Genomic DNA, 26,111 nt, shown 5'->3' with positions numbered 1-26,111 from the left:
GTGCTCTGGGGGACATTATGCAGTATCCAATGTAAACCAAGTGCACATATTCACTAACTGCATCCTCTTACCTGTCAAACCCAGTGTAACAATCCAGTATACTAAGCACCTCCCCAGCCATTAATCACATCACAAGAAAACTATATTTTCTCGCATTAGTTTCCGTATTTTGGACAACCAAATGGGTCGATAACTCTAGTCTGAGGCCAGTAAATAAAAAAAACACATACATGTAGACACCATCTGTTCATGTTGTACTTGGCAGACTACACCACACTCGACAGTAAATAAAAAAACAGACATGTAGACACCATCTGTTCATGTTGTACTTGGCAGACTATACACCACACTCGACAGTAAATAAAAAAACAGACGTAGACACCATCTGTTCATGTTGCACTTGGCAGACTATACACCACACTCGACAGTAAATAAAAAAACAGATATGTAGACACCATCTGTTCATGTTGCACTTGGCAGACTATACACCACTCCACAGTAAATAAAAAACACAACATGTAGACACCATCTGTTCATGTTGCACTTGGCAGACTATACACCACTCCACAGTAAATAAAAAACAGACATGTAGGTACCTCTGTTCATGTTGCACTTGGCAGACTATACACCACTCCACAGTAAATAAAAAAAACAGACATGTAGGTACCTCTGTTCATGTTGCACTTGGCAGACTACACCACACTAGACAGTAAATAAAAAACACACACATGTAGGTACCTCTGTTCATGTTGCACTTAGCAGACTATACACCACACTCAACAGTAAATAAAAAACACATACACGTACTTATGTGATAATAGAACTTTATTCTGATTAATCACAAAACAAGTAACAACATTTATACTTAAATCTGCTAATGTATAGGTGACCAGGGTCTGCATAAAAACGGACTGATTTTATTGTGCTTCGTGTTTTAGTTTTAAAAAGTAATATTTACATTTTATAAAATGATGTAATGTATGTTTTTTGTCTATTTTATTTATCATAAACAAATCAGTATGTACACGAGACGAATTAATATTTAAAAAAAAATGTTCTTAGTATAATCAAGTAAAAAAATACATTTTATATTCCCTTAAATGATTATTATTATATACCCTGGTTACCCTGGAGGCAGTGTTATGAATAAAATGTAATGATGTTTGTAAAACCGTAACAAAAGATAAGACCACTTGTTCGTCTATTATAGCAAAAGTATAGAAAAACCAGATTGTTCTAACAGCTAAATAATGAATAAACATCTACCGCTATGAGTCTAAATTCATTTCACCAATCAGAGATGTGAGAAAATCCATTATCCCTCATGTGGCATTACTGTTGGGTGCTGCTTGAAAAAGTTTTATTTCTCCATTATTTAAAACAAAATATTCTTATTCTAGGTTTATATGGTCAACTGTCACGATGAAGTTTGCCAACTCAATGGTTGCGTTGTAATTTCACCAATTTAAGATGGGTGCGCTCAGATTAACAACTAATGGGTTATGTGACGATAAGCAAGTTGTAAGAGCGCTCAGACTAGCAACAGGACAGTCGTAGATGTCGTGAGATCAGAAAGTTGGCAAACTTTGTGCTGGCAGTTGAAAGTCTGAGACTAGCATTAGATGTTAGGGGTCTCCTTTTGTGTGGAGCAGACTCGAGAATAAATCCACATTACACTTTCACTGAAAACTATGTGATAAAGGTCATTTTAAAATAAACCTACTTTTGGTAAATAAAACAATAGGTCCAAGAAGTTGACCAGCTTGGATCTACAAGCACTTACTGGCGTCAAGGCTGTAGGTGGAATTTATAACTCTTAGCTATGGGTAACTTCCTTAACCTAAGCAGTCATGTATATTTAGTCGTTTACAATAAATACACGTTAAGCAATCAATGAATACACCACCTATTTTAATGACAACACTAGAGCACATTGATGGATTAATTATCAGCTATTGGATATCAAACATTTGGTCATTCTGCAACATCTTCAGAGGAAGCCATTAGAAGCAATGAATCTTGTATAGTCTCTTTCCAAGTCAGGACGGTACATACCACAACCTTGGACATACCAGCTGTGGAGCACAGGTAGAAAATCTATTTTTGTTTAATTTGGAGACTTGGTCCACTGAAGGTGTTCCAATCTTATGACATGAGCACCTCTAACAAATGCTCTACTGATGGCTAAATCCCGTCTCTCAACTGGAATACAGACCAGTAGGATATCATCTTATTCAGACTCAACTCGATGCATCGAAAATAAATACACAATCGGCTTTCATAAATGCATCTCAATTTTGGCACTTAACACCAAATATGCATAGTATGGCAGTCCAGGGTGGAGTTCAGCCACACGAGCAGAAAAACGTCTACTAAACTGGTTTATGCGCTTCACAGTAAACCAAATGGCCACGTCAGAAACCAATCTAATAGCTTGCATACGTTAGCGAAACATTTGCTGGCTGAACTTGCCCCAGGGCTCAAACTTGCACATTGCCAAATTAGCCAATTGCAAATTTTTAAATACAAAGTGGCTGCAGTATTTAGTATTAGAATATTAAAATGTTATTTCAATTAGTAATTTTCAGCTAATTTTCAAGGAAATACTCCTGTGAAAATTGGCCCTGTGGCACACTCCCTACGAACCGTGTGTGCTGAACATAGCAACACAGGTTAAGCCATCAGGTTTAAGTCTTGCAGGTTCTATGTCTCATACCTGGCTGTTATCAAGTCCAACACCTCAATATCACGTGGACATATCGATCAGACTTTAAACTTTTAGATCTGCGTTCAAAATTTTATGTCGAAATTACTTCTTTTTTAAAAATATTATTAAATAGTTAAATATTATTTAATTTTGGACTGTCCGTCTAAAATGCTCCAAATTATATAAATATTTGGCTGAGCAGTCAATTCTTTTTATTTTTGGCTTGTAACGTTTTTCTATTAACTTTTTTACTAATTGCTATTTTCAAAATTCTGCCCATTTTCAACTCTACACACACACACCCTCCATCCCGAGTCAGGCCACCAATCTTATCGGAGGTCGGACTCGGGATGGGCGTGTTCGAAACCCTAGTGATATATGGACAAGTTAAACTAGTTATCATCATCATCACCTCAATTATCAAATTGTGTCTCACTGATCTCAGTTCTGGATAACTAAACACATAGTGTGGGGTTACTATGAAACAAACTTGTGTTTTTAGTATAACACAAACTGGTTTGAAAGACTAAATGACAGATAGGCTTGGAATCCATACTGGCCATCTCAGTCAGTTTAAATTGCTAGGGTTTTCTTACAACCCTCAAACATTTAACAAAACGTCATCCAAAAATGACTTGTCATAATCATGTATAATGTTAGCAGTCAGTGGTTAAGAAATTTAACTTGAAGGAAACTTTCACCCTTTTTTTAAAGTCTTTTTAAAAATATTATGTGAGCTTGTGATTCTAACATAAAGTGAATACAACAATGTGATACAAGGAAACAAAAATGCACAATAAAAATACATAGTCACAGCACCAAACCATTCGTTATTCAGTGTTAACAGCATACATTACACCCAGTCACAACTATCTTTACTACAAATTCCTATCAGATCACTAGAATCTGTGAAAATATAATAATCTGTTATAAATTCAGACTGATGTATAATTTCATAATGTTAAAAGTATTCACAGGACACGACAATACACATAAACATGTCAACATACAGAACTCGATAACAGTACAAAATTAACAAAATCTTTGTCTAATAAAAACTAACACAGGGGGTACAAAATACGAAGGCGAGTATAAAATACTGAAAATGATGCGAAGAATATTTTAATGGCATTCATGAATGGCAAAAAGGATCGCGTGAAATGAATGAAGACGTTATGTTATGGATAGTTAACGAAATGCTCTTTGCATATGTCATGAAGGCACACTTGAGTAAATTAGTTTTACACATATTTTAAAATCTCAGACAAAATCTAGTAATAGTATGCATGTTTTGGCAATACTTTAAATCATCATGAAACACGAAACAAGTGACAGAAACCTCTTTTAAAAATGTTCTCTATTACCTCCATGCAAACCACTGATAACAAATCAATACAGATATATATCCATATTAATACAATGTGACTAGAAATTACTAGCAAATGTATTTTTATTTACTAATTTTAGCCAGTACCAATAAATCTTTCATTTGGAACCACAATAGAAATAAATTGTAGAACCTTTAAAGTTTTAAAGTTCAGTGTTGTCTGTAAACGGTTTAAATTAGTGAATGATATCAGTATGCACACATGAAATGATGATCCTAGGAATGATTCAGTTGATATGTATTATTTTCACCATACAAAATACACTCACTGTCATGAAGTGTTTATAAAAACTATCACTACCATAGTTTACTGTCTACTATTCCAACTGCAGCTCCAGAAAAATACACTGACTGTTAGCAGTCAGCCAGAAAGATTTTAACTGTTTTCTAAAGACACGTGGACGCCCAATACCAATCAGTTTGTGCTGTATACTTCACTGACGTCTGTCACTAACCTACTGTCCCAGATGTATTATTTTCACCATACAAAATACACTCACTGTTATGAAGTGTTTATAAAAACTATCACTACCATAGTTTACTGTCTACTATTCCAACTGCAGCTCCAGAAAAATACACTGACTGTTAGCAGTCAGCCAGAAAGATTTTAACTGTTTTCTAAAGACACGTGGATGCCCAATACCAATCAGTTTGTGCTGTATACTTCACTGACGTCTGTCACTAACCTACTGTCCCAGATACACAGTCCAGACAGCTCAAATGTGTGCCTGTGACAACAGCCTTGATTGGATTAAACTCAAATTAAAATGAAATGTAGTAGTTGTGGCCATGAAGCAGTGACCACACTACGGCAAAACGAGACGATTAGGAAGACAAATTATTATTCTCAAGCAAACTCCTTGACAACAGGGGGCCGTTACAGGTAAAGTGTGAGACAAATTCTTCTTCTCAAGCAAACTCCTTGACAACAGGGGGCCGTTAAAGGTAAAGAGTGAGACAAATTATTCTTCTCAAGCAAACTCCTTGACAACCGGGCCATTACAGCTCAAGAGTGAGACACATTATTCTTCTCAAGCAAACTCCTTGACAACAGGGGGCCGTTACAGGTCAAGAGTGAGACAAATTATTCTTCTCAAACAAACTCCTTGACAACGGGGCTGTTACAGGTCAAGAGTGAGACAAATTATTCTTCTCAAGCAAACTCCTTCACAACAGGGGGCCGTTACAGGTCAAGAGTGAGACAAATTTTTCTTCTCAAGCAAACTCCTTCACAACAGGGGGCCGTTACAGGTCAAGAGTGAGACAAATTATTCTTCTCAAGCAAACTCCTTCATAACAGGGGACCGTTACAGGTGAAGAGTGAGACAAATTATTCTTCTCAAGCAAACTCCTTGACAACAGGGGGCCGTTACAGGTCAAGAGTGAGACAAATTATTCTTCTCAAACAAACTCCTTGACAACAGGGGGCCGTTACAGGTCAAGAGTGAGACAAATTATTCTTCTCTAGCAAACTCCTTGACAACGGGGCCATTACAGGTCAAGAGTGAGACAAATTATTCTTCTCAAGCAAACTCCTTCACAACAGGGGGCCGTTACAGGTCAAGAGTGAGACAAATTATTCTTCTCAGAGGAACTCTTTCACAACAGGGGGCCCCTGTCCTGGACGGAGGAGCCGACCAATGCCGGCATCTGTGCCCAGGACAGGCGTGCACTACAACAGCTTGCTCTGAATGTGCATGTAAAACCCTCTGGCCTAACCCGATAGGGGGCCGCTACATCTCAAGAGGTTGTATCGTTATTTTCCGTGAATCAGGAGGCATTGTAAAAACAAACTGCATGCTGCCTAACAGACACACTCAACTACAACTTCACACTGATTTGATGAAAGTTGAATGTCGACACCATTTTGTTCTCAACATGAAACAACATTTTCAAAATGGCTACTATACCGACAAAACTAAAGATGAAATTGCAATTGGCTAGGTAAGTAACTAAAAACCTAGCCCGCTTCAGATGCACTATTCAGCAAATAGCTATTTGTGAGAATTTTCCTGATTTTGCTTTAATTTGATTGAGTAAATAATTAACATACAAATGTATACTGGTGTGGACAGTTATCAAAATACAATTAACCCTGCAATGATGTATATTTGTTGAACAAGTGCATTTAGGTAGTAAACTCTCCATATGTATGTGGACACTATTACTATATCAGAATGGGTCCTGTAGTATAGAACATGTTGACAAATTACAGCACCAAAGTCAGATTTTACAAACCACCAAACTAACATGAATCCAAAGTAGCCAATTTTCTTTTTAAGGCAAACATTGAGTGGAAGAAATCTCACATGCAGAAATCCACCTATTTTAATCATAGTTACAGACAGCAGTTGTGCTAAATTTAAATCAAATTGGCCAGCTGTTCTTAGAATTTGCAATTTGCAATTTTGGCGAGTGGTAGATCTAGCCCTGCCACATCAATATTCCTAAACAACAAGTCTCAATTTAAACACTCCTATCACCTAACCGCTGATTTTTTTTTTAAATGATGCAGCCATTCACTTCCGTTCAATTTAACCCGTATTAAATGACAAGACAGCAACACAAACAGAAAATGGAAGTTATGTTTTGTCCCTTTAGATGAATCTCTGTCATGTCGCCACAAGAGGAAATGCTAACAATCTATGCTGAATTTATCTCCAACAATAACAACAGAGGGAAAACAGCAGTAAAAAATATTAACCCACTTTCACATTAATGTTACTCTTGCTTTCACGTGAACAATCAGATTTAACTACATCACATGTTTTTGAACTATCGCCAACTGTTGATAAGGGAGCTACACAAGCGCTGTCTGTGTGCGTCGTCATGACAACATGAGATTCACCGACTCTATCGCCACTGTCTTGTGCCTCCTGCGCCTCACACCTGGCGCTCGTCTCGAGTGACAATGATAACTCAGGCGACGTGTCAGCAGTCAGGTCCATGTCGGACTCGGACGATTCGGGATCGGAGAAGAACTCCGCTCCATGGAATATGTAGCGGTTCGGAGGAAGAAACAGATACTGATCATCTACAAGACAAAACAGAGAGAAAAATATCAGTAAAACAGTATCGGTAGCAAGAAAAGCATGAAATCATTAAAAGCCCACTCCACATATATCAATGAAGGTTAAATAAAAGAAGGAAAGAAAAAACATACACAAAGTAATTTCTACAACATATAATAACAAGATCTACTAAGGGTTCAATGTGTAACCGATCCGTGATTCACATGAATTTAAACTTGTGTTCCAACACATAAACAGCAAAACAGTTTGCACAAAATGTTGTCCCATGTCCGTCACATTCATTTAACATTAAGAACTAAAACAATACAGGGAGCATTTCATAATACCATAAAGCTCTCTTGTAAACTGACCACAGGACTACAGCAAATTCTAACACCACACCAAAACAGTGGCTTTATTCTGCATTCATTACAAGTCGTGATTATCACATTTGCCAATTCACAAGTTGTGAAGAGCGTTCATTTGGCGAAATAACCCGTGAACACAACTTGTGAATTGGGGTAGGATTTTCTGTCTCAATCTTCACAACTTATGAGTTGGGGTGTGCGAGATTGGAGTATCAGTGCATCTTGTTTATAAATCACCTGAACTTTCTCCATTTGGTGAAGTTGTGAGTCCGGTTCACAATTCTGAACTTTTTAATTCACGAGCACCAAATGAATGCATCATTACACCTCATGCTGTGCTTACCTTTCAGTCTCCTGTCCACGCTGTATCTCTCGGAACTGGACCAAATCCTGTCATTACACCTCGTGCTGTGCTTACCTTTCAGTCTCCTGGCCAAGCTGTATCTCTCGGAACTGGACCAAATCCTGCGTCGCTCATCTAGCGATTTGTCTCGCGAGTAGCACGTGTCATCGTTTTCCATCACCGTGCTATGCGACGAGTGTCTCCGTCGGCGAGCACAGGTTGAATGACATTTCAACACACTGTCACTGGATTGACAACTGCGTGCATCCGTCCGTGCAGGTTTACACGACGAGTCCACGTCTGGCACTGGCTCCGTGATGTGTTCGGCCGAGCTGTTCAGCTGACAAGACGGTGTTTTATTATCGTTCAGATCACACGGAACAGGCTCGCTGGTCAGTATCCCCGACTCGTCACTGAAACACGGACTAGTGGCGACAGTTGTCGGAGACAGCAGGTCGAGCTGGCAGTACTGGATTTCTGTGAGGCGGGGCGCGTCATACCCTGGTACCTCCCAGCCGTGCCCCAAGCGGCGACACAGTTCACAGACGATCTCGTCACAGTTACCAAGCAGCTCCACGTCAAACTTCATGTGCTCCAAGTGTTCACGGTTGATCAGCACTTGAGGAACGTCAGCAGGTAGAGAGTCTGTAAACAAAGAAGAAAGAAATGTTTTATTTAACGACGCACTCAACACATTTTATTTACGGTTTTATAGCGTCAGATATATGGTTAAGGACCACACACACATTGAGAGAGGAAATCCACTGCTGCCACTTCATGGGCTACTCTTTTCGATTAGCAGCAAGGGATCTTTTATATAAACCATCTCATAGACAGGATAGCACATACCTCAGACTTTGATGTACCAGTCATGGTGCACTGGCTGGAGCGAGAAATAACCCAATGGGCCCACTGACGAGAATCGATCCCAAACCAACCGTGCATCAAGCGAGCGCTTTACCACTGGGCTATGTCTCGCCCCTCTGTAAACAACATCATCATCATCATGACACCCGGGTCACCCAGTGCAAACAGCCACTATATAGGTCATAACAGATACATTACCTACTGACAGATAAATGAGATAGTATATCCTTGAAAGGCATTGAAATGAGCAGTGTTTGGTAACCTATATACCATACATTACAGGCCTGGTAACAGATAGGTTACATCTCATATTTATGATATTAACATTTCCCATTATCATTCCTTCATAAACATGCTGATACTTGCTTGTTCATTCGTATCACAGGAATATTCGTTTAACATCATCTCAACACATCTTAAACTACAGTTAAGTCAACATATCCTTGATTGAAAAAGGAAACCATTTTTTTCAGAACATATCTTTGAAGCTACTTGTAAGTGCTACATGATACCATGGCCTTTGGTACACCATGAGAGACTGTTTGGGATGGCAAACACCAAAGTCTACTGAGGGCAACTCACCTGCAACCCATCACCTCAGGTGAGCACTGAAATCTAGTTTGTAGCATCTTTACCAGTACACACTGTAATCTGCCAGAAAAGCTCATTTTGGAAATGATCACAAACACCAGGTAATGATCTATTTTTATAAAACATAACTTACTTGGAATAAGAGCAACAGGACGAACTTTTAAAGATGACCCGATGACAATGAGCAGATCACAAACATCTTTATCTTTGGCCATCTGTTGGTGGAACTCATCAGAAAGACTTTCTCCGAAGAAGACAATATCTGGCTTGAGAACAGCAAGTGGGTTATCAGACGGGCAGTTCGGACATCGCGGGATCACCTGCAGCAACAAAACTAATATTATACCAGTTACATCAAATATAATCTATCTTTGTAATTAAACTGAGATCCAGTAACAGGTTCACCTGGAGCAACAAAACTAATTTTATACCAGTCAAATTATATTTATTCCATCTCTGTAATTAAAGCTCATTGAACCTCTCTCCCCCCACCTCCCACCCCCCATTTTATTCTGTGCATCAGCATTTCACACACATCTTTTTCTTTCCTTTTTTTCATTAGCATGTCTATAGTTACGTTTTAGCAATAAAAACAAAAAATAATATTTAACTCTGCACACTTTTAAACTTTGGCCATTTGGTGTCTAACATGGTTATTTTGACACATGATCGAAAAAAAGAGGAAACCTGCTAGTGCCTCATGGGCTACATCTACCGATAAATCATTTTTAATGTGCACTTTCCAAGATGGGACAGCACTTCCCAGTAGTGGGATACTGACTGGATGGGGGTAAAACTGATATTTACATAGGCCAATTGATCATGCAACATTGAGCTAATTTCCCCATTACGACCACCTGCGGCCAGTACAAAACCCAACACTCTAGCCACTACCCTGCCACTACCCTGTTCTAGGAGTCCGGGCAGTTGTACATCACAGAATGTAGCACAGTAATCAGCCAATCAAAAAGCGGGTTTGTTATAGGTATTTTACAATGTTAATCAACTGTATAAAAATATGTTAGAAAGCAAACTAACTCACCTGATTAAAGATGTCCTTACGGATAGAGTCAGCATCTGTTTTATACTTGCAGGACATACACGTGGCAGTTGCAAAGGACCCTGTAATTAAATTGTGTCCAATAGAATTACATATGAACAAAGACTTTCTTAAGGTGTTCATTTTACATGACCACCACATAATAATTAACATGAACATGGAAATTAGTAAACAAAACATAAATGTTTAAACATAGTTTTTAAAAAAATGTACACATTTCAGGTCCACAAGAACAATATATGAAAGACAGACCTCCCCCAACTCCACCAGGTCCATATAATGGTTGATTTGTTATTTAAACATTTAAATACACCTACTGGATTATAGACTGGGTTGTTATAAAAAGGTGTAAATGAGCTTTTAAATTTAACATCCAATGTAAGGCTGCCAATAAAACAAAAGGATGTATGCCACAAACACAAAGGTAAGACATGGTGAGCACTGCACCCCCTCCCCCCCACCCCCAATTTTGAAACTATGTATGCGCCCCCTTCAGGTTAAAAGGTGAATTAATATATCATTGACCCCCACCCCCAGTTGCTGGTATCTTCTGATGATATCTATTGTGTATCGGTAGAAGCCTATACCATAGATGGATCAAACTGTAGTACTGTCAATAACACAAGTGACGATAAACTTGTGATTTGTATGTATTAAATATAATCCAATATAATATAACCCAATTTCAGTAAATATTCTTAAGCATACCCGTATAACAGTTTATCCGTCCCCTACTGGTCCAATCTGTCTGGCTGGTTCGTTTGTCCCACATACAGTTTTCCAGACTATTTTTGTAATAATGCCTCCAGATATTTTGCATATAGCTTTTTAATGTAGTTAAAGATCATGTTGGACTTTCATGGGATTTTCCCATTTTCACAGAGTTATGGGCCTTTAACTTGGGAGCTATAAAACTGTTTGCTTTAGCAACACTCTTAGAATGCTTAACAAGGAATTTACTCAAAGTGAAAGTGTGTGTACCGTGACATTGAATGTTGTTCGAGATCCCGGCCACCTGTTCGAGCGTGTCGATGTTCTGTGTGTAGTTCCGCAGCAGTTTGCCGTGTTGTTCTATCAGACGAATAAACTTGTGACTCCTTGACGGCTCAAACTGACCTGGGTAGATCTCCTGTCAAACACACAACAATGAAATGTTTAATACTTATTTTTATCATATAATATCTTACATTTTCAGTGCAATCAAAGTATGTGATATTTTTCAGATCACATACTTTAAGAATTTGATAACTTTGCAAATTAGATGTAAATTAGTCGAGGTCTCGGCACTAGGTTTATTGACATTTAAGCAAACGTACTTGGGTGACACTCCATGACTGACGTATGCATTCAGTCATCAAATAAAAACATTTCAATGGCAATTTGACACTGAAAGCTGTCCAGCGTTCAGAAAACAAAAAACGTTAGGCATAACTTTATTTTGATGTAAGAACATCCAAAATGACGTCATTCGAGTTTGACGTCATTTCCATTCAAAATTACACCGCGCCACATATTCTTACATCATTTGAATATCTAGTAATGGCGGACTGGAATTAAAGTTGCGTGTACAGTTTACAAAAACATGTTGTATTAAGCTTGAGCTTATATGATAAAGAGATTATTACCCTCGTGTATTTCGGTATTGTCAATATCATATATTAGGAATAAAAATAATGTATTATGCTCGCCAGAGGCTCGCATAATACAATTTTTATTCCTAATATATGATATTGATGATACCGAAAAACACTCTGGTAATAACCTCTATGTCTTCAAGACTGGAAAGTCAATAACACCATTCTGGGATTCTTTATTTATAGTTTGTACTAAATGAGCAAGAGACCAGACCATACCACAATTATATACAGCTCGCAACCAATAACAATAATTTGTGAAACATTAACGTCGGCATTTCTCAAGACAAATTTTCAAATTTCATTCTGCTACAGAATCATTCTCTGATTTCAGTCCTTTCATTTCTTAAATATAATTTTTGTTTATGCTTGATCCATTTTTAACATTTGAATTCATACTATTATATTTTTTCTGTGACAAATATTAGGATTAATTATCAGTCACAATCAAAATTAATGTATAATAAATACAAACTTTTGCCATTATACAATTTACTCCATTTTGATTGGACATCGCTAAAAAACCGTAATGTTATTATTCAATAAATCTCAGAAAATCATGTCATTACTTGAAATGAAGCATTATTACATAAAACAGGTCATGGAAAAGAAATTAAAAACTGATTTATGTGTATTTTTATCTGAATAAGTTGTTGTTTGTAATTATAAGAATTGTCTGTCATTTGTTTTGTATAAAAGTCACGCGAAATGACAAACAATTGCTATATAATGTATAGTGTAATTATCTCAATATAATACCCTGGCAAATTTGAAGAATGGACGGGGATCGTTCTGGAAATACTTGATGTCAAACATTGCTTGTGGATCCGGCAGGTCGGGGAAGTCGATGTTCAGTCGTGCATAGATTCCATTCCGCGATCGGAAGTCTGGAATACCACAGGACACAGATACCTGGGAAAGTCAAAATAAAACTAATAATATAGACTGGAATACCACAGGGCACAGATACCTGGGAAAGTCAAAATAAAACTAATAATATAGACTGGAATACCATAGGACACAGGTACATGGGAAAGTCAAAATAAAACTAATAATATAGTCAACACTATGACTCTACTGCACACTTACTCCAGCCCCAGTCAACACCATCACTCTACTGCACACTTACTCCAGCCCCAGTCACCACCATCACTCTACTGTACATACTCCAGCCCCAGTCAACACCATCACTCTACTGCACTTACTCCAGCCCGTCAACACCATCACTCTACTGCACTTACTCCAGCCTCAGTCAACACCATCACTTTACTGCACACTTACTCCAGCCCCAGTCAACACCATCACTCTACTGCACATACTCCAGCCCCAGTCAACACCATCACTCTACTGCACTTACTCCAGCCCCAGTCAACACCATCACTCTACTGCACTTACTCCAGCCTCAGTCAACACCATCACTCTACTGCACACTTACTCCAGCCCCAGTCAACACCATCACTCTACTGCACACTTACTCCAGCCCCAGTCAACACCATCACTACTGCACTTACTCCAGCCCCAGTCAACACCATCACTCTACTGCACACTTACTCCAGCCCCAGTCAACACCATCACTCTACTGCACACTTACTCCAGCCCCAGTCAACACCATCACTCTACTGCACTTACTCCAGCCCCAGTCAACACCATCACTCTACTGCACTTACTCCAGCCCCAGTCAACACCATCACTCTACTGCACTTACTCCAGCCCCAGTCAACACCATCACTCTACTGCACTTACTCCAGCCCCAGTCAACACCATCACTCTAATGCACACTTACTCCAGCTCCAGTCAACACCATCACTCTACTGTACACATACTCCAGCCCCAGTCAAGACCATCATTCTACTGCACACTTACTCCAGCCCCAGTCAACACCATCACTCTACTGCACTTACTCCAGCCTGTCAACACCATCAGTCTACTGTACACTTACTCCAGCCCCAGTCAACACCATCACTCTACTGCAAACTTACTCAAGCCCCAGTCAACACCATCACTTTACTGCACACTTACTCCAGCCCCAGTCAACACCATCACTCTGCTGCAGGTCTTCAGTAGGTGGACTACATCGTCCATGGTGTTGATATGCTGTAGTTTCTTGCGCGGCGCCGGCTCACAGATGAGATTAATGACGATTTTCCACAGCGTGAAGTCATCCAGGTCGTGAGGTATAACGGTGTCCGACGACACCAGTTCGCTGAGAATGATGCGGGGATTGTTGCCCAGTGCCATCTGTCTCTGAACCCAAGACAGAGGACCTAAATATAACACAAAAATTCAACAACAATGTCTTACAAGTTTCTTTAGTTTTGTTATTTTTACTAGTTACAAAATAAAAACTTTGAGCTGCATTTATAATGACTGGGTTTTTTCAAACGTAGGTGTTTAAATATAATAAACTTATGTAGTTAAATGTGTGCAAGACAGCTTTGTAAATTTGGCACCATTTTTTTCCAAATCGATACCAGTGACATGGAAACAAGTCTTGCTGAATTTGTATATTTCTCCTTATGTACATATAAAGCGTTTTTAAAACACTTAAATCTTTCATTATAAAATAGTGCTCTAATGTCTACCCAACTTGTGAAAAAAAAGGGTGTAAAATAAGAATACATTGTAATGTCTGTTAGTTACCAGCAACTGGCTTCCACGCTTCCTCGCTCAGTCCCGACAGGTCACTGATTTCACTGACGCTGTCCGAGTCGTATGAGTTTTCTCCCAGTGAAGCTTCAGCATCCTAACAAAACACATCCAAGCAATCTTATAACAATTCAAGTACTTTTACATTAATTAGAATAATTTTGTTCAAACATTCCTCTTTCCTTCAAGTGGCAGGAATATGTTTACAGTTAACACAAATAATTCCTTTTTTTCTTCTTCTTTTTTTAGAGTGGGGCACATTCCTTAAAGACTACAGGGTGCCGAGGACAGGTATTGACATCTCATCTTGGTTATCTATGAAACCTGACACCATAAAATATATCTAAATAGCTACAAGTTTTTCATTGTGCACCTTATGATACACTTTAAAAGAAAAGCATTAAATAAATTATTTTTGCATTATGATTATCAAAAAAATTAAAAGATCATATAATTTACAGAGAACAGGATCTCGATCTTTTTTTAAATGTCTATTTTGTTGGGGTTTTTTTTACTTTAATACAGCATGCAAACACACAGTCAATATAAAGTAAAAAATCAGAAATTGGTTTAAAGCGTTTTCAGAGTTCAATTACAATGATAACATTTCAATGCTGGGATTACTGTCACTGACCAAAATTGCCAAATGCGAATTAAAGTTGAATTTGCCAAATATATTTCATTACTAAATCACCAAAAAGCTAATTAGAAAACCGTCTGTCATTTACAGAGGTACTGCCAATTTTGTTTTTGGCTAAATGAAACTAATTTGGCAACAGAATTTTTGAGAAATTTTATGGGCTTCAGCTTAAAGCCTGCAATGTGTCATTAGGCTTTCCAATTGTGGATAATAAAGCGCCGACTTGGCCGAATCTCCACTATATCAGACGACTTCACTTCATCTCATATTATGCATGATTCACAAACTCGGTCCAAAACATGAAAGTTTATCATACTTATCATTATAGTTAAGATAACCATTTTTGTAAATTTTAATCGCTGTAGTAGAATTTCACTCCCAGTATTATGCTATGCTATAATTTATCAATTAAAATATACCTCTTCATCATCACACTCATCTGCTGTGCGGTCTTCATGAACTTTGCTTTCAATGTCATAATTAGATGAATCTACAAGACAAATAGTACATGTCAGGTCCGTGAAAACAATATTTGGAGAATGGAAGGCACAAGCCTGATTTTTTCTTCTCCTTATTTATATAGAGTAGGACCCAAAAAACAAACATTTTTGTACTTAAGCACCCAATTCCTCAGTTCCTATGCACCTGCATGTACATGTAAATACACGTATCACATAAAAGCCCAACTCCTATAGCAACAAGCATTGTAAGAGTACTGTTAAAGCAATACATGTCCCTAACCAGGCCACATTTCTGTCTGGGTATATTGTCATAACATTCAAACTTGATCGGTAATAGTACATGTTAACATGTTAAACCAACAAGCATTGTAAGAGTACTGTTAAAGCAATACATGTCCCTAACCAGGCCACATCTCTGTCTGGGTATATTGTCATAACATTCAAACTTGATCGGTAATAGTACATGTTAACATGTTAAAACTATACACAAAATTTCACCTCAATATCTAGAGGCATCCGGGAAAACAAATGTTTGTATCCTCTAAGTTTAAGGGCCATAACTCTGTCCAAAATGTGTAAATTGTCATGAAAGTAAAAAATTGATCTGTAACAGTACTTAATAAAGCTATACACAAAATTTCAGATCAATATCTTGAGGCATCGTGAAAAAAAATGTCCGGAAAACTATATGTGGGACAGACATAGACCAACAAAGACAAAACCTATACTTGGACCAGTAGGGAACTAATCAGTATAACATGATGGCAGATATGGTCATAGATCTCGAATATTCATCAGGTACAATTTTGACAGCAGACTCCGTGACAATTATGTGACTTCAATAACTACACAACAGGACAGCTTGAGACAAAAAACATACTTACTAAAATTGAGAATTTTCTTTCAAATTAGTCTTCAGGGGTTCTACAATTTTTTTTAATCCACTATAGTCACTTTTCACACGATTGTTTTGTCTACATACATAATTTTTAAGGCAAAATGTCACAAAGAATTGTATATACATACATAAATAAAATTTCAGAAAGAGATGGACCTGTACCCCTCTATATCAAAGGCTCTAAGACTAACCCTATCCCTAAAACTACCCTAACCATTCAAACGGGGGTACAGGTCAAACTCATGCCAAAATTTCTTGGCTTATCGACTGTCTAGACGTCTTAACCTTCTGAGTACTGCAGGCGAGATATCTGTATACAGTGCATTCCCCAATTCATATTTCCCGCCGTTTTGCACACAACACTCACCGGAAACGGAAATATAATAAAAGAAAAAAGAATTTTTTTCAAAATGGTGGCTTTTGTTTAGATTTTTTCAATTGAAAATATTTTGAAATTTTGAGTTCAAAGAGTGGTTTTCGGCAAGTATTTTCACTTGACAACAATGGCGGCACACCGCGGTAATTTTCAGGGATCAATAGCTGATTGTGACAGCTAATTTGATAATAAATTTGATCGTTTTACCAACAACAAAAAATTACCAAATATTGCAATATGAATCGTAATTTTTGTTTTTTTTTTTAAATTCTGTTCAGAAAACCACTGTTATCGGGAATAATGGACATAAATACCGGACAGCTGGCCACAAATGCCCGTAAGTAAATGCAACTTTTTCGATTTTTTGCCTAATTTTAATCACCATTAGCTGATCTAAAAATAATAAAAATTACAAAAAATAATAATAAAAATTACAAAAAAAACACGAAAATAATACTTACTGATTCATATATGAACTTTATTTCATGTATTTATAAAACATTTAAGTGAATATATGTGAGTAAAAATTATAAACTTGTACCCACTCAACGTGGTTTTTGTTCAAAATTAATCCAGTAGTCTAAAGGTTAATCTGAGACTTGGAACGTAAACGTAGGTGACGTATTACTTTAAAAGGGGGAAAATCACAAATGGCGCAACTTAATAACAGACCACGGGTACAAGTATAAATTCAATCTTTATTTTTTTATTATTTATATTTGCTTGAATTAACTTCATTTTGTGTATGAATGTGGTAGACATTTGTTTAAAAAGTTGATGTCACAAATCTTTAAATGAGTGTATTGCATGCAATAGGTGCATTCACTGAAACAGGTTCTCCACCAATGTGTCCTATTGTCCGAACCAAATTGTTAACAACTACGAAAAATTACTCTCCTACCTTTAATTGCCATTAGATTTCCTCCAAAGTTTGTCCAGACAGAAATCTTGAAAAAACCATTACAATGACACAGTTTCCACATACCAGATAATAACTATGTCACCTATATCGACTTCGCTGAGAGCGCATAGGGCAAAAAGCATGTAATTTTGTGCCAGCTGCCATTTTGACTTTTTATGGAATATTCTTCAAGAGGGATGAAAGGATAGGACTTAATCTAACAACGCCATAACATGTTATGATATAAAAGCAAGTGATGACATCATATTATTTATTATTATTATTATTAAAAAAAATTTAATGATACCACTAGAGATCATTGATTTCATATTAATTGTGTCACATACTTTGGAGGCTTTCACCCCTCTGACAAGCAACATGGCAGACGGCAGAAAACTGCATGTATTTTTTCCTATGCAATCTCAGCAAAGACGATATCGGGGACATCGTTGCAGTCTCGTGTGTGGAATATGTATATTTATAGTTGTTTTTTTGCGATTTGTGTCTGAACAAATTTTGGAGGAAATCTAACGGCAATTAAAGGTAGGAGAGTAATTTTTGGGGCAAGAGTTCCAAACGTTCCAGCATTCAGTTCATTCGGGCTTAGGCTTAGGCTTAGGTTTAGGCTTAGGGTTAGGCTTAGGTTTAGTGATAGTATTACTATTAGCATGCATGCTGGAACATTCGGAACTCTTTCCATTTTTTGTAGTTGTTAACAATTTGGTTTGGATAAGGCAAGGCACCCAAGATATTATTTTAATTTTGTTCATACATTGCAGCACACACAAAAAAGAAAACAATTAAAGTAGTATAAACAGTAATATTTGGCAAATCATCAAAAAAAGTACTGATATCGTGTGTTGGGGGGGGAGGGGGAGGGGGGGCAACAACATAAAATGAAAACATTGTAAGACCAACTCCAAAATGACATTTTGACACACATCAACAAAACTAACATCATGAGTTTACTACGCTACTGTATATAAATTTCATAATCACGTGTACCAGTCAAGGGGTTACAAAAAGTGCTGGAATTGAGCGTTTCCATGGTTTTATCTTCAATTTTTCCGATCTCAGTAGATGTACAGTTTGGCAAATGGGTTCGTTGCATTTTTGGCCGACTACTGTCGCTCAAACTGTTGTCTTCGTTCAGTCGAGGACGTTTTAAAAGACTTTCCGACAACACTTTTTCGCCTTCGTTCGCCATGTCAGTTTCCACAATTGCGCATGCGCATTGGGGAATCCTCGACCGATACTGTCAAATGCTGGCCTGTCAAAATTTAATGTCAACAATGTAAAAACACAAATATGACGTTTTAAAGAAATAAAATGGATAAAATATTTAACTACAAAAGGAAACAAGAAGACGACTATTATTACATAATTGGATGCGACGAACTGTCAAATGTGATTACGAGTTTTGTTTTACCTCAGTTGTTAAAACTGCATGCAAACTACCAAGTTCAGTAACAGTAACCAAGGCAAACGTGAATTTACATAGTAGCCTAAGTAGGCCAATACCAGAAAAAGATAACAATAAAGTAAATTATTTGTACCAAAACATTTTGAGACAAATAAATCTTCATCTCACTTCTCTTCTTAGACATTTACAGCAAAGATAATGAACATCATGGAGAAAATTGTTAATCTGCTATTTCTGAAACGATAGTTTATAACCACATTTGTGATTTGTTTTGTTTAACGACACCACTAGAACACAACAGTTTATTAACCATTGGCTATTGGATGTCATACATTTGGTAATTCTTAATCTTGAAGAAAAAACCTGCTTCATATTTCCATTAGTACTAAGTAGAAAAGAATATTATATGGACAGTATCACAGACAGGATAGCACATACCATAACCTTTGATATACCAGTCATGATGCACTGGATGGAACGAGAAATGGCCCAATGGGTCCACTGACGGGGATCGATCCTAGACAAAGTGTGCATCAGGCAGACACTTTATCACTGTGCTATATCCCACCCCATTTGTGTGTAATTTCTAAGGGAAGTGTAATATGTTCAATAATAAACATATATTTGTATTTTAGGAAAGTCAAATTTTGGCCGAATATAAAGCTCGTGTTCTGTCATGCCATCCAGACAAACATCCGAATGACCCAGATGCAGGTACTGTAACTAACATGGCTGTAAATAATTCAAAATTTGAATTGTTTTTTTTCTGTCATTTTTAAAGCGGGAGTAGGACACCATGCCTTAGGCAAATAAAAATAGATAAAAGTTAATTAAGCATGCTAATTATCATTGATCTTTTTAGCAAATTTCATTGTGAATATATTTGCAAAATTCTACTTCTAAATGTTTTGTTTTTAACAACAATATAAACTCTAGATGTACACCTGTGTATGTTAAATGAATGTACATAATTTGTATTTCAGGTAAATGTATATCCTGTTTAGTTACATGTTTTACATCTGTGAATTGTGTAGGTCCTGTGACATGCTTATATTGTGTATTTCGTACCTGACCTATTTTGGATATTTTGTACAGTAAAATATTGATTGAATAATAAATCAGGGCCATGTTGTTCAAACATCAGTTAGCTTAACCAGTTGTTAACAGAAAGTTTTTGGAAAACAGAAGGACTAAATGAATACTAATAATAATCAGAAATTTATGTTGAAACGTGATTCAGACAGTCAAAGGTATCTATACAAAATCAGATCTAAAGTTTATTTTGTATTTGTACAAAAATAATTTAAAAGAAAATATAAGACTAACCCAGGGTTAATTTAACTATGCTTTGAACAACTGGGTCCAGGATTTTTACTGAAACAGTACCTTACTTAAAAAATAGTTGATATGCCACAACCAAGATAAAAACCTTTTAAAAAAAATTATTAACTTTTTTCAGCGGAGCAGTTTACTAAACTGCAAAAGGTCAAAGAAGTTTTGACAGATCCGAAGAAACGAGCTCACTACGATAAATGGAGAACATCGGGAATTGCCATGCCCTATGATGATTGGTGTTCACTGAGGGATTCCGTACATGTTGTGAGTATCGTCACGTTGGGATCAAATCATCATAATGGAATGTTTGTTTCTTGATGCTTCAGCAGCTATGTTCGTCATATTATGTACTCAACATTTCACGAATTATGTTAGAGAAGGGAAGGAAAGCAAAGGCATGTGTTAAAACACCTCAGAACATTTTCAACTATGGCAGTTTGTTCTACAACAAGAGAAAGATACATGGAGGGGAGGCTACTGCCACCACACAGGCAACTTCTACTTAAAAGCAGAAACGGATATTTTATGTGCAAACCACTTCCTTTGATGTGCCAATCATGGGGCTCTGGTTGCAACTGAAAAACAAAATTGAGGGTAGTCGATCCTAACATCCATTGTATCTGGTGAGCACCCTGTCACATAGCTACATGCCAGCCTAAGAATGTCAGATTGAATTTTCGTGCTTATATCCAATTAAGGTTCAAGCACAATGTCTTGGGCACACACCTCAGCTATCTGGGTTGTATGTTCAGGACAGTGGGTTAGTGGTTAGTGAGAGAGTAGAGGGTGTAGTGGTCTTACACCTACCCATTGTCATTAAAACTCGTTCTGGGTTGGAGCCGGTACTAGGCTGTGAACCCTGTACCTACCAGCCTTATGTCTGATGGCTTAACCACGACACCACCGAGGCCAGTAGAATGTCTGAGAAGAAACCTGTTGTTTAATACTATCGGATAATCCCATCCATAACCAGTAGTATAATATCCAGTAAGTAAGGATGAAGCATTCACCTGATGCACAGTCTGTCTACGATCGATGCTCATTGGACTGTTTCTTGTTCCAGCTATTGCTCCACAACTAGTGTAACAAAGGCTGTGGTATGCACTATCCTATCTATGGGGTGCTGATTATCAAATTACCTTTGCTTATTGCATGGTGGCAGCGAGTTTCCTCTCTCATTATCTGTGTGGTCCATATTATGGCATGTCCAACACCATATAACCATAATTAAAACATGTTGAGTGCATTGTTAAATACATTCCTTCTTTCCTTCCTACCGGCCTCGGTGGCATCGTGGCAGGCCATCGGTCTACAGGCTGGTAGGTACTGGGTTCGGATCCCAGTCGAGGCATGGGATTTTTAATCCAGATACCGACTCCAAACCTGAGTGAGTGCTCTGCAAGTCTTAATGGGTAGGTATAAACCACTTGCACCGATCAGTGATCCATAACTGGTTCAACAAAGGCCATGGTTTATGCTATCCTGCCTGTGGGAAGTGCAAATAAAAGATCCCTTGCTGCTAATCGGAAGAGTAGCCCATGTAGTGGCGACAGCGGGTTTCCTCTTAGAATCTGTGTGGTCCTTAACCATATGTCTGACTCCATATAACCGTAAATAAAATGTGTTGAGTGTGTCGTTAAATAAAACATTTCTTTCTTTCTTTCCTTCCTTATCCAATATCTGGTTGTATAATACTGCATCCCATCTATAACAACTAACTATTGTTTAACATTTTCCCATCCATAACCAGTAACCATAGTATAACACTGCATCCCATCTATAACAACTAACTATTGTTTAACATTTTCCCATCCATAACCAGTAACCATAGTATAACACTGCATCCCATCTATAACAACTAACTATTGTTTAACATTTTCCCATCCATAACCAGTAACCATAGTATAACACTGCATCCCATCTATAACAACTAACTATTGTTTAACATTTTCCCATCCATAACCAGTAACCATAGTATAACACTGCATCCCATCTATAACAACTAACTATTGTTTAACATTTTCCCATCCATAACCAGTAACCATAGTATAACACTGCATCCCATCTATAACAACTAACTATTGTTTAACATTTTCCCATCCATAACCAGTAACCATAGTATAACACTGCATCCCATCTATAACAACTAACTATTGTTTAACATTTTCCCATCCATAACCAGTAACCATAGTATAACACTGCATCCCATCTATAACAACTAACTATTGTTTAACATTTTCCCATCCATAACCAGTAACCATAGTATAACACTGCATCCCATCTATAACAACTAACTATTGTTTAACATTTTCCCATCCATAACCAGTAACCATAGTATAACACTGCATCCCATCTATAACAACTAACTATTGTTTAACATTTTCCCATCCATAACCAGTAACCATAGTATAACACTGCATCCCATCTATAACAACTAACTATTGTTTAACATTTTCCCATCCATAACCAGTAACCATAGTATAACACTGCATCCCATCTATAACAACTAACTATTGTTTAACATTTTCCCATCCATAACCAGTAACCATAACCCTAGTATAACACTGCATCCCATCTATAACAACTAACTATCCCATGTTTAACATTTTAACATTTTCCCATCCATAACCAGTAACCATAGTATAACACTGCATCCCATCTATAACAACTAACTATTGTTTAACATTTTCCCATCCATAACCAGTAACCATAGTATAACACTGCATCCCATCTATAACAACTAACTATTGTTTAACATTTTCCCATCCATAACCAGTAACCATAGTATAACACTGCATCCCATCTATAACAACTAACTATTGTTTAACATTTTCCCATCCATAACCAGTAACCATAGTATAACACTGCATCCCATCTATAACAACTAACTATTGTTTAACATTTTCCCATCCATAACCAGTAACCATAGTATAATACTGCATTCCATTTATAAAGTAACAAAATATATTGCTGGTTTGTGGATGTGCAATTTTGACCCTTGTGCGTAAACCTTTTTTCTCTTACATTTCCCATATGGTAGCTACAACAGCACCATCTATACCAGAATAAAAGATATAATTAATATATATACAGAGAGAGTGAGAGAAAGAGGGAGGGAGGGGGAGGGAGATGGGGGAGAGGGAGAGGAGAGAGAGGGGGTAAAGAGAGGGAGAGCAGAGAGAGAGGGGGTAAAGAGACAGAGAGAGAGGGAGTGTTATTTCTTCGTCACCCTTGTCTGGTGCCGAGTGGCCTGATCCACATTAAATATATTCTGACACTTTGATGTAATATAATTAAAAGTTTTTGCCGTGGTAATTGGGATTGGACGTATTTTGTAACAATTTGAGGGTAAAGTTGTTCAAAGATTTATTTTGTAATATTTTGAGGGTAAAGTTGTTCAAAGATGTATTTTGTAACAATCTGAGGGTAAAATTGTTCAAAGATGTATTTTGTAATATTTTGAAGGTAAAGTTGTTCAAAGATGTATTTTGTAATATTTTGAGGGTAAAGTTGTTCAAAGATGTATCTTGTAATATTCTGAGGGCAAAGATATATTTTATAACATTGTAAGGGTAAAGTTGTTCGAAGGTGTTGTAATATTTTGAGCAGGTCAGACCGTAATGTTTTGACAAACAGAGCTTGAGCAATGATATCTTTGTTTGCTTTGTTTTGTATCTATTGCTCATATTGTTTTAAATTTTCTTCTTTTTGTTGTTTTAAGTCCATGCACTGGGGAACTGTAAAAACTAATCCAATGCTTTCTGATGCGGAGTCATCTGTCAGCAGTCAGTCTCATACAGAGCATGAACACATCACAACGGTTAATGAGTCGGACACGGATTCGAACAAAGACACTAGTCACAGAGTGGACTCGGTCCAACAGCCAGAAGGTATTCTTCTACAGAACAACACAATCATTTTAACACACAATTTTACTTGCCTGTTTTAGTCACCAGGGGTGGGAATTCTCGGATCAGCTGTTTTCCTCGCATTTTAATAGTTTTTTTCCTCCAAAGTCTGTCAGATGGCACTAATTTTAACCTAGGATTTCAAGAATTTCCGGGACCCCTCTAGATTTCCTCTCTTTTACAGTTCACCAATTCCCACCCATGAGTCGCAGTATTAAGTATTAGAGAAAAAGTGACATATTAGTCACAGTATCAATTATTTACAGAAAAACAAATGTGGATAAAAGAAATCTGTTAATATTTTTCATATGATGAGGGAGGACCATAATTAATAAAAATAAATTAATGTATGCCAACAGTTCTTATGAAAACATGTTTTAACTGCATATTAATTGTCCTTAGTGACTTAGTGGTTAGGCCATCCGATCAGTGTTAAGGCTGGTAGTTTCACAGATTGGCACCGACTCCACGGGGAGGTCATTACATTGACTTCTGTCTCACTAAAAACAACGAGACAGCACAAAAAGCCAAGATGTGTTTTAACTTTAACTGGGTACATGCAAGTAAATTGAGTTAATATAAAATGAAATAAGTCACTTTCAAATACAGCATTGATTTAATTATGTATATTTAATCTTTCCTTTTCAGAAATTGCACGACCTGCCCATCAAGTCCACTGCCCCAACTGGGAGAGAGACTGCAGGTCAGGTTTGCTTCAGAAGTTCAGGAATTACGACATCTGAAGACAAAACCTGAAGTGTGGCATTTTTCTGAGAAGTTTTCTATCTAAATTAGACTCTTAGATTAGAGCATTTTGTGATAAGGCTTAACTTGACAAATACTCTGTGTATACAGGCTGCAATTTTAGCAGGATTCCAAGAATCTCATATTTTGGGTCTGAATCTCACATCTATATTACATCATTTTACAATTCCGGTAAAAAAACATCCTTTAAAAAACATCCCAAAATGCAATGCCTGGTATATATTTCATTGTTTCAATAATGTAGTAGTTAGACATCTTAACAAATATTTCATTTTATCCTGCAACAATGTTTTCTATAGGCTGATTATGTCCTAAACGTATATTAGCAGATTATGACTTTTGACGTACACATTTTAAAATTGTTCATACGACTTCTAGGTCATTGTACAATGACAATGTAGTGAACAGGTGTGTGTCCAGAGGTTTGTGAAGGGGGGTGTCTGCAGACACAGTAAGAGGTGTTTGAACAGGCTTATATATATATATATATATATATATATATATATATATATATATATATATATATATATATATATATACTCTCTTAAAAAAAAGTAGGGGAACCAGCAATATTAAATGTTATACGTTTTGACCAGACATCCTAGTAAAGAACGTTCAGGTCTGTTTATTGACACACCAAAACACATTCTATAGTTTGCATATGCATCACGCAGTTGTAAATTCTTATTATAGTTCCCCTACTTTTTTTGAATGTCGGCAAAAAGCAAATGTGGGGACAAGCACCCCTCTGCACTTCAGCCTGAATCCACCCTGGTGAAATAACGAGCAA

The 26,111-nt window shown here is 37.1% G+C and overlaps 2 protein-coding genes across 4 annotated transcripts; one reads left to right on the top strand and one right to left on the bottom strand.

The window, feature by feature from the left end:
* Positions 1 to 3,000: 3,000 nt before the first annotated feature.
* On the bottom strand, positions 3,001 to 19,203 carry LOC121379090 (NAD-dependent protein deacetylase sirtuin-1-like). 3 transcript variants are annotated; one of them, XM_041507554.1, is made up of 10 exons: positions 18,890 to 19,203; positions 15,674 to 15,744; positions 14,609 to 14,711; positions 13,988 to 14,232; positions 12,728 to 12,880; positions 11,316 to 11,463; positions 10,317 to 10,396; positions 9,408 to 9,594; positions 7,817 to 8,461; positions 3,001 to 7,128 (listed from the first exon to the last, which is right to left on the bottom strand). In XM_041507554.1, exons 1-10 carry the CDS (start codon positions 19,095 to 19,097, stop codon positions 6,794 to 6,796), a joined length of 2,175 nt encoding a protein of 724 aa, XP_041363488.1. In that variant the 5' UTR covers positions 19,098 to 19,203; the 3' UTR covers positions 3,001 to 6,793. The 3 variants fall into 3 exon arrangements, with proteins under 3 accessions (XP_041363488.1, XP_041363489.1, XP_041363490.1); XM_041507555.1 differs by having other exon boundaries at positions 18,896 to 19,202; XM_041507556.1 differs by having other exon boundaries at positions 7,892 to 8,461; positions 18,890 to 19,199.
* On the top strand, positions 19,109 to 25,810 carry LOC121379091 (dnaJ homolog subfamily C member 12-like). Its single transcript, XM_041507557.1, has 5 exons — positions 19,109 to 19,297; positions 19,949 to 20,027; positions 20,773 to 20,912; positions 24,370 to 24,538; positions 25,205 to 25,810. The coding sequence occupies exons 1-5, from the start codon at positions 19,220 to 19,222 to the stop codon at positions 25,297 to 25,299; spliced, it is 561 nt and encodes a 186-aa protein (XP_041363491.1). The 5' UTR covers positions 19,109 to 19,219; the 3' UTR covers positions 25,300 to 25,810.
* Positions 25,811 to 26,111: the final 301 nt, after the last annotated feature.

Source organism: Gigantopelta aegis, chromosome 8, assembly GCF_016097555.1.
Source record: "Gigantopelta aegis isolate Gae_Host chromosome 8, Gae_host_genome, whole genome shotgun sequence".
Classification (NCBI taxonomy): domain Eukaryota; kingdom Metazoa; phylum Mollusca; class Gastropoda; order Neomphalida; family Peltospiridae; genus Gigantopelta; species Gigantopelta aegis.
The sequence above is the reverse complement of the archived record's forward strand: the minus strand, read 5'-3'. Positions and strand labels throughout refer to the sequence as shown.

What these genes read in the sequence shown, in the direction of transcription:
- LOC121379090 (XM_041507554.1), bottom strand. Translation starts at nt 19,097, where the DNA reads ATGGCGAACGAAGGCGAAAAAGTGTTGTCGGAAAGTCTTTTAAAACGT. An exon ending in TAACCCCTTGACTGGTACAC is followed by an intron (nt 15,745 to 18,889) that starts GTGATTATGAAA and finishes TTTGTCTTGTAG; the next exon opens with ATTCATCTAATTATGACATT. An exon ending in TCCTGTTGCTCTTATTCCAA is followed by an intron (nt 8,462 to 9,407) that starts GTAAGTTATGTT and finishes CTTTGTTTACAG; the next exon opens with ACTCTCTACCTGCTGACGTT.
- LOC121379091 (XM_041507557.1), top strand. Translation starts at nt 19,220, where the DNA reads ATGGATAAAATATTTAACTACAAAAGGAAACAAGAAGACGACTATTAT. An exon ending in TCCGAATGACCCAGATGCAG is followed by an intron (nt 20,028 to 20,772) that starts GTACTGTAACTA and finishes AACTTTTTTCAG; the next exon opens with CGGAGCAGTTTACTAAACTG. An exon ending in TGAGGGATTCCGTACATGTT is followed by an intron (nt 20,913 to 24,369) that starts GTGAGTATCGTC and finishes TGTTGTTTTAAG; the next exon opens with TCCATGCACTGGGGAACTGT.